Here is a 12,015-nt window from a genome sequence, read left to right as displayed (position 1 = left end):
CAATATTCAATACAAGAACATTCTCTTCTCTCTAACTTAAACATATTCTCTTGGTTTCACTACTTACATTTATTGCTTTTATTCATTGTGTTCTATTTATTATTCTTCATTCATTGCTCATTATTAACGATAAAGAGCCTTCATCAAAGCTCTCAATACTATTAGCCCTTCATAATCCATTCATAACTCAGCATCGAGCTCGACCTCGAGGCTCCGTATAGTCAGGCTCGGGGCTCCGATTCTCAGCCGCTCGATTTGCTTGAACATATTATTTTCATGTTATTATCTTATTTTCTAATCTCACGCTAACATTTATTGCCTAACAACTAGCATTAAAATTAATTACATATTTTTAGAACCACAAAATTAAATCTAATTATAATTACCATTTTCAAGGTAAACATATGGATGTCTCATCAATTGGGTGACTATGAACTATTTTTTAAACCTATTCAAATTTTCTGTGATAACTCTAGTACCATATGCCTTTCAAAAAATCATGTGTATCACTCTAGGGCTAATCATATAAACATCAAGCATCACTTCATTAGAGCTCATGTTTTTAAGGGAGATATAGAATTATCTTTTTGAAAGGCATATGGTACTAGAGTTATCACAGAAAATTTGAATAGGTTTATCTTTTTCTGACACTACTAATCAATTAGCAGATTTTTTCACTAAGCCTTTACTTGAAGATAGATTTCGCTCTTTAAGAAAATTACTTGGCATTATTTCCCTTGATCATTAATATTAGGACCTATGTGATAATTTGTAAATCTTATATGCCTGATGTTTAAATCTTGCCTTTTCAAAGCCATTAATATAGCGCATCCAATTTCCTTCTCTTTTCCTCTCTTTTCCCATCAGTTGCAGCTATCAAGAAAGAAAAACCAATCATCACGCATGTTCAACTGACACCCTTTACTTTCTTGTACTCAACTGTCAGAATCCCCTTTTTAATCTCTCAACCACCTCTTTCAATCTCCATCGTTCCCATCGCTCAGAAACCCTTTTAGAAACCTTTCAATCTCTCTCCCAATAGTTTGCTACACTCCAAAAATCCCTCTGCCTCCACTAGGAAAAGTACTCTTTCTAGAGGAAAACCTTTTTCTCAGCCTCGTGAACAAGTAGACCTAGGGTCTGATCACTCAGAAGGTTTTGCCTCTTCTCAGGCAGAACTTTTAGATCACTCTCATCACTTAGGAGAAAAAGCCTTAAGAAAAAGGCCCTTGGAAGACCCACCTGAATCCTTTACACCAAAGAAATCCAAAAATAGATCTTTTAAGTTCCTTAGTGTCTGACCTCAATTTCTGGGATACTCCAAATAGGGATTTCTTCGTTGCTCTGAAAGACAAGCCAACCGCTCATGGTAGAGTAGTCGACCTTGATGACATGGAAGCCCTAAACTATAAGGTAAAGAATCTGTTTGTTTTTCAAGGATGGTCAAAATTCCTTTCATTCCCCCTCCTAAAGTCTATGAACCCTTGGTGAGAATGTTTTATGCTAATTTTCGCTCTAGAAAGTCTGAAAAGTTGGAATTCTTAGTGTTAGGTAAGCGCATTGTTCTTGATTGAGCCATGTTTGACTTAATTTTTCAGTGTAAGTGTTCTGGTTTTCCCATGCTTTTAAAAATTTCTTGGCCTGATGACTTCGAATCTCCTTTGATCAAGCGAAACGTTGTGTTGCTGAGTGTATATCTGAATCCCTCCCTAACTAGTTAGGTCCAAGTGACGTTAGCTTTGAAACCCGTGTTCAAGTCCACATTGTTGCAACTACTCTGCTTCCTCGTACTGGATCTTTCTCCACCTTCTCTCAACGAGATACCTTTCTTGTTTACTGCCTTGTGACCAAACTAAAGATTAAATTATCCTCCTGGGTCATAAATTTCATGATAGAAAGTGCTGATGATCCCACCAGTTTGCCCTATGGTATGGCCATCACTCACATTCTGGTAGCCCACAATACCTCTATCTCAAAATACCCTTTCGTCTCAGTTTCAAATCCTACAATTCTAGGGCGTTTGCTAGTATGGGATATGTGTGTGTGAAGGGATCCTGGATTAGAAACAGGAAGCTGAAGTCAAGCATGTTCAACCTGATCCCAAGACCAAAGCCTCTGCTTCCTATCACAGTGTAAGTAATCCTGACCTTGCTGAGAAATTGACTGCCATTGACAACCAGCTGGCTATCATCAAGGATCTCCCTGCTACCACTCAGTCTACTATTGGGGACATACATGCAATCTCCAAAGAGACAGTGTCTGATGTTTCAAAGATAAGGGTTGCAATTCTCAAACTTAGGGAAAATGTAGTAAAGGCATTCAAGAAAGTACACGACGTGATTGATGGGGTGAGAGTATTAGCCAAGGCCAGCTTTGAACAGCTGAAGGAGGTGATTTGCAACACCCTTACTTATTTCTTACATTGTTAGTGTGGAAGCTACAAATAAATTTTTTGCATTTTGCCGTTTTGGATTGGATAACCAGTCATTGGATGATATTTTTGCTATGTTTTGCTATAACTCTACATGCCTATTATTCCTCTTATGCTATAAAGTCTGCCTTAGTATCTAGAATCTTTTTTATCCCCTCTTTGCTGATGTCAAAAAAGGGGAGAAAGGCTATATATATATTTTTGCATGTACATTCATTGTAGGGGGAGTTCACTCATTGAGGGGGAGTCAATTGTAGATCATACAGGAGGAGTCGATTATATTTTATCGCACTCATTGAGGGGGAGTCGACTACAGGGAAGTTAACTAGTGTTTATACATATTATTTTTATCATCATCAAAAAGGGAAAAATTGTTAGATTTTAGTTTTAATTATAAAAAATAATATAATTGCTTTTGGTGTAGGGATTCAAGAAAATCAATCAGAATCGAAGTTCAAAAGGAAGATCATAGATTAACGGAGATAAGCTAAAGGAAGAAATCAATTAGAGATTGACTGAAGCAATCAAGGAGAAGGAATCAGCGTTAAAAAGAGAAGAAGCACTGAAGATCCGGTAAAGATAATCAATCAGAAGCTATTACTGGAACGTCCTAGATTTAAGGGAAACATAATCACTGAGAATCAGGAAATCCGATGGATATCAAGACTTAGAGATGGAAAGCCGTCAAAGTCCACACATCAAGTAAGAGTAACGGCAATTAACCTTACTCTTGGAAAGAATCAATCTGTGATTCCTTTCAAAGATCAAGTCTCTTGGGTTTGCAATCTCTCCAGATTCTAAGGCCTCCTGGAAAGCATATATACGATCGCTCTAGACTTGAAGATATATACTTTGATCGAATCATCTATCCTTTTTTTGTTCTACTCCAAACAAGCATTGTAGTTTCATTAGATCTGTTGTGTAACTAGTGAGAGAAAAATAGATAAACACTGGTGAAGCATTGTATCAAGAAAAGAAGAGAGAGAGAAGAGTGTTATAGGAATTTAGCTATCACGTCAATTCTATTGTACTCGGAGAAACGCATTTACTAAAGAGAACTCCCTTGCAACCCAAGGGGACTAGACTAGGATTCACATTGAATCTGAACCAGTATAAAACTCTTGGTGTCTTTATTTCCTATATTTCTTTTCTGCCTTTATTATTATTCCTATTTAAAGTTGACTAATTGGTAAACTAGTCAAATACTTATAAAAGTTATTAAAAACATAAGCAATCCCCCTTCCCCCTCCCCCCCCCCAATTGTACTTTCAAACCAACCTATATGAAGAACTGAAGGACAGAAGGAAAAGTCACACAACTTCATATACAAGTTTCTATATCTTTATAGTTTTTAGAACAACCACTGTGTTCTTGAATTTACAAGTGTCATAAAAGGTAGGAAGAGTTAGAAAACAGTCATGAAGTTGTGTCAAGCATTGAGATCCTTTGTAACTGAACTTCGTTACTGATGAACGAACAAAAACCACAAATAACCCTTGTGACCTAGGGGAACTGGATGTAGATGCCAAAATGGTACTAAACCAATATAAAAATGTTGCGCCTTTGCTGTTTCTTTGTTTCTGCATATTTTGTTTCTACCAATCTCTAAGCTTTAGAGGAAAAGAAGTCGACTATACTCACATTAGTCAACTGATTTTTAATTGGCTAAAATTCACCCTCTTCTCTTGTGCTTCAATTGGTATCAGAGCAAGGTCTCACAGAGTATTGCTTAACTGCAAGTGAGGAAATGATCATGGGATCAAACACAGCTATTGGAGCACTCTTTGAAGAAGGACCCTCTCAAGTAAGATTACCCTACTTTAATGGTCAACACTTTTCACACTGGAAAGTGCGCATGGAAACCTACACAAAATCATATGACATTAAGGTATGACGCGTGATAAAAAATGGAGATCTCCCCGTTCCACCAAGGAAGGATAAGGACAGTGTGGTCCAGGTATCATCCGACCCTCTTGATTTAAACGATTACATTGATGAACAAGCTGCTATCGTTCAAGTGAATGTCGATGCTAAAAATCTTCTGTACATTGCCGAGTGTTTATGTAAAACACTTGTGTTCTTTACTTTTTGCATTATTTATTCTGCAACAGTAGATTAAGGAACGCAGAGTCAGGTCCTTCTATAAATTAGTACACATAAAATTGGGACACCATATAAATTAGCTTCCTCTTGTGTGGTTTTCAAGTATAAAACATTGTATGGATATCAAACATCTAAAGATCCTCCTGACCAGTTCAAATGTTCAACAAATCACAAGAGTCCTTACTATTGTCCTTTGAACTATAGTAAGCAATCTAAATCATAGGTAATATTGCAATTCTTAAGTGTCCTTTAACTTTTTGTTTTATGATAATCATTCTGCTATTTTGACAAACCACTATTTGGTTAACTAACACTACTTTTGGTTCACTCCATGAGATATAGCACCATGTATGTAAACGAAAAATTGTAGCATCTTTTTGAAAAACCACTATTTCTTCAACTTTATGCATTTTTTTAGATGCATAGATTTCATATTCTAACTAAGGGAGTGTATTGATATGAAACTGCAGGGAAATGCTTGACTCTGTGAAGGAAAATTTTGTATAACGTATCCAATTTGATTTTTTTTTTAACCTTAATCGCTTCTGTTCTCCTACCAGACTAAGTTTACAGAACTGTGTTCAAGGCAGTCATTAAGAAAAAAGGCATGAAACATGGATATGTTTGCTGGTCTTGGAACACAGTACAAATAGCCAGGATTTGTGAAATAGACTATAGTACAAAATGAAATGCAAAGACCGAGAGTTACCAAAGATCGACATTTATGAGTTTTTCCCTATAACATGCTTTATTCAAGATCAATACACAAAGGGACTTGCTTTGCTTAAACGTGCCATATATGCGACTAGTCAAAACCATGTTCCTGAACCAACTAATTCAATACTCTATCAAAAGAAAAATGAAGTTTGGTATCCGTAGGTAAATAGGCGATCGAGGAGGACTCATGTTAGGATAAACGAAACATTCAAAGCTTGGCCAGCAAGCTAGTGGCAGTGGACTTTGCTACACTAGTTTCAGTAACATCACTGTCTCTGCTTTCTGAGTCGCATGCAAAGGGCGGAGGGACATCAACAGCCGGAGAGCAGTTAAAGTATCCATGTGGCTGCAACAACAAACAGAAAAAACATTAACCAAACTGGAAAGACAAGAACAAATTCAGAATGAGAGTATCACTGCATAGATTGTATTTGAGTTGGATAAGGTCTTCCCTAGATTGGGACCATCAACTTATGCAGGTTGGCACAAGTGATGCAATTCAAGTAGTACAACAACAACAACAACAACAACAACAACAACAACAACAACAACAAAAAAAGCATGTGAATTCCCACAAGTGGGGTTTGGAGAGGTTAGTGTATACGCCTCTATCTTGGGAAGGCAGAGAAGCTGTTTTCGATAGACCGGCTAAAGTAAGTGATGTAATTCTAAGATCATTTCATGCAATATTTACTATTTGTTGATTCAGTGAATGAGCATTCTTTCAAATTGCTTTTTCTTTTAAGAGCTCTTACAGGAATATCTTGCATAATTCTTTCTCCTTTAATCTTTTGTGCTATTCCAGTATTGAGTTCTAATCAACTAAATCACTGAGATGTTTAAGATGGGAAATAAACAGTAAAAGCTAACATAGCATTGCCAAGTACCTGTAGCACAAAACCAATGTGTTCTACTGGCATAACAGGCCAGTCTTCCAACCGAGGAACATGTGTGATTCCAAAAATATACCTACAATAAACGGTGCTGGTCAGAACTTTTTTCAATATCCCAAACACTACCATTGCAGTAAGATAGTTTTGATTGTTGTCTAGAGAACTAACCAGAGAACAATATCACTTTCTTCCAGAGGCCGGTCTTGCTTGACCCAAGAAGCTAATCCCTCGCCAACACGGGGATTTTGATTAGGGAACTCTCCTCCTGGAAAATCTTCTCCAGGTGCATATTGTGTAACCCATAGATTGTGCTTCAGAAATGCAGCTCTTCTCAAAAATTTCGCCTCAGGACCAGCCAGTGGCAAACAGTTTGGACCAGGTACCAGCTTGTACCCTGTTAGCTGTCCTGTTCTATTTACTGTTCTTGTGTTCCTAACCTACAAATTCAGATAGTTCATAGTCAAATTTATGTAGCATGCACTGGTCATAGTGAGATAAAATAAATAAAGTTACTCGGGTGTGGATCCTTACAATCCAATGACGAGCAGAGAATGGATCACAATCACGCATTGCTTGCAATTCAGACCTAAGCAATGTTTCTTCAGCATAGAATGCATTATTATGAACATTTTCCTTGCCAGGTTCTTCAACTTTGACATTTACTTCAACAACCTGGAAAAAAAGGAATTGTGTAATTCCAAAAATTCATCATACCAGTTACTATTATGAAAACTGAAGTTTACTATAAATAGTCATAGTAGTTACCTGATTGTGTGCTTCTCCTGGCTTACAATCAACTGCCATATTCATTCGTGCAACAAAGAAGTGTTGATGAACTGGTGCATACAAACCTGGTAAAATTGTGGTACCATATTTGCGATATTCTCCAGGTTGCAATGCTCCCAAACTAAGAATTCCAGTGAGTTTGACTTCCGCTTCAATTTTTCCATCCTGCAATTGCATATAAAATGGTGACTGAATCAAAGACAGTTATGATCAGCAAACTCTTCGTTCCAAATGCAAACTTGTAACTATATTTCATTATCACCAGTCACTAGTAGGGAGAGCTAATACCTAGTTTATATATTCCATGTAAAACACATTAACTTACCTGGTAGAAATGCCAGTAGAATGCATATTCATAATTGGCCACTGTACAAACAAAAGACACTGTTAGTCGCCTAGACCGTCTAACTTCAGCAAGGCCAGTTCTCCAATCTTGATGCTTCCAAAGCATTCCGTGATCTTCTTCATGCAAGCATACACAATTTTCAGTCGTTTCAACTCCTCCGGTAAAGTTTGTGAAATGGGCATCAAAGTACTTTATGTACCCTAAACAATCACATCCCTGCAGTAACGATTTTGTTCTACGTTAGCGATTAAAGTTAAAGAGCATTCAGACCTATGTGCAATGTTTAGATCATAGCATAGTAACTGACCCTCTTCAGTGAATGAGCATTCTTTCCAAGGCCATCTTCTCCTGCATCAAATGCATTCTTCCTATAATGTGGATCATTTGGATCTCCATAGGGGACAACCATCTCTACAAAACTCAACCTATGTGCTATTGGTCTACGACCTCTGCTACCATCAAGATACGCCACAGAGTGTATAACTAAACCCTCTCTAGGGGTGAAACCAATCCGAAAGTTCCACTGTCACGCAGGAAGTGAACAATGTCAATGTGTTATATAAAGACAAAGAAAGCAATTCAAGACTGAGAAAATGAGAATACCTTCTGCCACTCTACGTAGTTTCCACTGATACGAAAGCTTGGACCCTCAGGCTGAATAATATGTAGGGGTTTCACATCACTTCGATCAACCCCTCCTCTTGTCTCACCAGCAGTGTAGTTCCTCAGTGGGTCAACTGGAGGTAATGGTACAAGTTTTCGGTCTTCAAATTCTATAATCTTCATGTTTTGTACATCAACAAGCACATATATTCCTTCAACTGGTCTTGCATATCCATTTTCCATTGGGCAGTCACTCTCTGTCCTGCAGAATACAAGTGGTTTCGCGAGCCTGCGGCTAGGAGCATCAGCCTCACTATGATAACCAACACACCTGTAGGAAATTAAAGTGCATTCAGGTCAAAACAGAACGGCATTTCTCAATAGAGAAGAAATGGGAAGACTGGTGAAGAAGATTCTAACGAACCAAGGGTCAACCATCACAAGATCCAAGTCATCAATACCCCTTCTCCTCATTGCGTCTCGAAAGGGAGGATAACTTTTCACCACAGCTTCACATTCAGCATACTCTTGAGCATCCTACAATAAAAATTAAAAAAAAAATTAATATAAGGATCATAACAAACACACAGCAGCTAAACGTGAGTAATAAGTGCGTGCATACTATGGGTGGCTGAACATCAGGGACAACATTGGATGCGATGACTTTTCCCCTGTGATGTCCACCTCGAGCAGCAGCATGTACTTCGTTTAGCTCAACAATCCAAATGCTTGTCTCATTTGTTTTCTTATTGTAAACAATAAGCCTAGCTCTCCTTGGAGGAAGCTTAGTAGGAATCTGAGATCCTCCTTTGGTTCTCGGCATCAATGATGACTGAAAAGGTGGGAAGAAATATGCATCTGCCAATGCAACTACACTTTTATCTGGTTCTACCAGAACCACCTCAATAAATCGCATCCCATCTCTGACCTGAAATTTTTTTAAAATAAATATATATTGTAAATGACAGAGTGGTCTTGTTGCCGCACACAAGTGATGTACAAAAGGGAATAAGAACCTCAGGTGTTTCACCGGCAGCTCTAACAGTTGCCACAGCCACTGAGATCTCAGCAGCAGATAAAGGGTCCAAAGGATGGCAGGTTTGAGCCCTTGTCATGATTTGGATACCTGCACCATATATAAACATTAATATGAATCTTCAAACAAACTTCGCAATGGTAAGTGTAGGACCAGTGGTATATAGGAAATCATACATACACTTCTATATGTATTCGCATCAATTCAGGGTATCTTAAACTTAAGGAAAGCTCAAAAGCATATTAAAGTACTAATTTATTTAAGTTGTGTGCAATGACAATGTTAAAAGTGTTTTACGCAAATTTTAACCATTTTATCACATTACCAATTAATGTTTGTCAAAAAATTTACTTGTAATTACTTACTCTCTCTGTCCCAATTTATTTAATGCATTTTGAGAGTAAAACGAGTTTTTCTGACCACCGTTTTTTTCATATGCCTTTTAAATATTTTCAATTGTTAATTATTGTGACTTACTATGAGGGGTTGCTCTGATGGTAAGCATTCTTCACTTTCAACCAAGAGGTTGTGAGTTCGAGTCTCCCCAAGAGCAAGGTGGAAAGTTCTTGGAGGTAAGGATGCCGAGGGTCTATTTGGAAACAGTCTCTCTACCCAGGGTAGGGGTAAGGTCTGCGTACACACTACCCTCTCAGACCCCACTAAGTGGGATTATACTGGGTTGTTGTTGTTGTTGTACTATGAAGATTCAAATATGTAAATTTTATTTAAAAGAAAACATACAAAATTTTATGTCCGAATTTACGATCAATATTAAGAAGTTTGATTCTCGAAATTTAAGTTGGGATCACTTTAAACTCTTAAATTATTTATTTCAGGTATCCTACCTAGATCCGTAGTTTTAAAACGGTAGAAATGCTATGCACATCAACTCATAGGTTTCTTGTGCAACCAATCATTCCACAACTCAAAGGATCAGAAATTAAAGAAAAACATGAAACTAATTAAGCACTACATTCAAACGGCACATATATCAAGATCTCAAGATTCAAGATCTAATTAAATTAAATAAATCATCCACCTTCATCTTATAATATTTAGTTAATCGCTCACGGACCCTTAAAGCAGGTACTATTGCCTTAGCTGCGGTTCTAATTAAGCTGAATATTTTTTTTGTATGCATTCGTAACAACTATGATTATCATAAACATAATAAATAAAAGATAGAGGCACCGAATTCTTTAAGGATAACTATATACTACATATATACACATGCGTACAAAAAACATGCATGAACCGAGAAAATTATTCTCTGAAGCCTGAAGGAAAAGAGTTAAATTTAAGAAACTAGTATTAGTTCATAATTTTAACTTCAATGTGTAAAAGAATTTTTACATCAACAATAACTACATGAAAATAAGACAGTTTCATGAGACAAATTACTTGCTACAAGTAATTAAACTTATAAGGATAATGTAAAAATTCTTTACAAGCATAGATATATATAGGCCTTTCGGTTGGTACATATTATTTCCTCCATTTTAATTTAAGTGTATTATTCTCCTTTTTAGTCCGTTTAAAAAGAATATCTCTTTCTATATGTTAATTAATTGCTTTTTAATTCCAACTTTTCACATTACATATTTAAGCCACAAGATTCAAGGACATTTTGGTATATTATACACATATTCTTAATTTAAGAGCACAAAATTTAAAAGTCATTCTCTGCTTTGTTAAAGTTCGTGCCCACTCAAATGAAGACACATAAATTAGAACGGATGGAATAATTATGTAGCAGCATGGTATTAATTACCTTTGGTAGAGGTATTGGTGGAAAGAGGTTCAGTGGTTGGCAATGACGCTAGAGCTGATGAGGCCGTCTTTTTCTGCTTCTCGTCGACGGAGGGGATGTTGGTCCAATTCTGCAGGCCGTCACCCACGACTGCAATGGCCGCTGTTGCCTCACGACGGAGGATAGAAGTGGAAGGACAGCAAGAAGCAGTCGAAGAAGAAGGAGAAGGAGAAGGTGCCGTCACTTTCTGTTTAGTAGTGGCCATTATATTGTGAGTACTGCTTAGCTAGGAAGAAAGCTGCGATGAGAACCCCAACAGTGACTATTAGAGGCTACTGACATATACTGTGATTATAACATAATCACTTTCAGCGTTTCTTCAAATTATGTCTCTCTGTATATAGTTTCTTGACTGTACTGTTTGTACGTTTGTGACTCTTGGAACTCCTCTCGGTTTTAAGATTTATAGAGATGAAGGATGGATCTAGTGACCAGAGAGAGATTTTTTTTCTTCCTATTGCACTGATAAAGATGGTGGTGTTATATGGAAGCCTGACACAGTATTGTTCGTCTTTGCGAATTTAAATTATGTATGCTGTAAAAATAATGTCAGGTAAGGTAACATGTCACTTATTTTATTTTTTACATATCAATTAACACTACTATATTTTTTTTAAGTAATTTGATACTCCTTCACTTTCAATTTATATGACACCAAATTTAAAAAAAGATTTTTAAAATAGCAAAACTTAAAGTTACACTACTAGAATTCCGGAAAAAGCGATCAAACTTTAGCGACCAAAGTTGGTCGCTAAATTGGCGAAAATAATAAAATAATTATTTGATATAGATTAGCGACCAAGGTTGGTCGCTACTTTTGGTCGCTAATTTCGTCCAAATATTGACCGGACTGGTCAGACTTACTTGGTCAAAGGTATACTGAGATTAGCGACCAACGTTGGTCGCTACAGTGGAACCCACTTATAAAATTATAATAATTATAATATTATTTTAAAAAATTATAAAATATAAATAAATTATAATTTAAAATTAGCGACCAACGTTGGTCGCTAATTAAGGGGTAAGCAGATAGCGACCAACTTTGGTCGCCAAAAATGGGACCCAGTTATAAATTTTAATAATTATATTTTTATTTAAAAAATTATAAAATATAAAAAAATATAATTCAAATTTAGCGACCAAAGTTGGTCGCTTAAAAAAATAGAGACCAACTTTGGTCGCTAATCTGGGACCCAGTTCTAATGTTTAACAATTATATTATTATTTTAAATATTATATAAAATATAAATAAATCTGATTTAAATTTAGCGACCAACTTTGGTCGCTAAT

General features: G+C 36.6%; 1 protein-coding gene across 1 annotated transcript; it reads right to left on the bottom strand.

The window, feature by feature from the left end:
• Nucleotides 1-5,414: 5,414 nt before the first annotated feature.
• On the bottom strand, nucleotides 5,415-10,978 carry LOC107807126 (copper methylamine oxidase-like). Its single transcript, NM_001325799.1, is given in 12 exon segments — nucleotides 5,415-5,597; nucleotides 6,139-6,220; nucleotides 6,313-6,581; nucleotides 6,676-6,816; nucleotides 6,910-7,095; nucleotides 7,256-7,492; nucleotides 7,584-7,799; nucleotides 7,880-8,210; nucleotides 8,304-8,416; nucleotides 8,502-8,807; nucleotides 8,896-9,005; nucleotides 10,687-10,978. Coding segments are annotated over 12 exon segments (2,373 nt in total). The 5' UTR covers nucleotides 10,931-10,978; the 3' UTR covers nucleotides 5,415-5,459.
• Nucleotides 10,979-12,015: the final 1,037 nt, after the last annotated feature.

Source organism: Nicotiana tabacum, chromosome 20, assembly GCF_000715075.1.
Source record: "Nicotiana tabacum cultivar K326 chromosome 20, ASM71507v2, whole genome shotgun sequence".
Lineage (NCBI taxonomy): Eukaryota > Viridiplantae > Streptophyta > Magnoliopsida > Solanales > Solanaceae > Nicotiana > Nicotiana tabacum.
The sequence above is the reverse complement of the archived record's forward strand: the minus strand, read 5'-3'. Positions and strand labels throughout refer to the sequence as shown.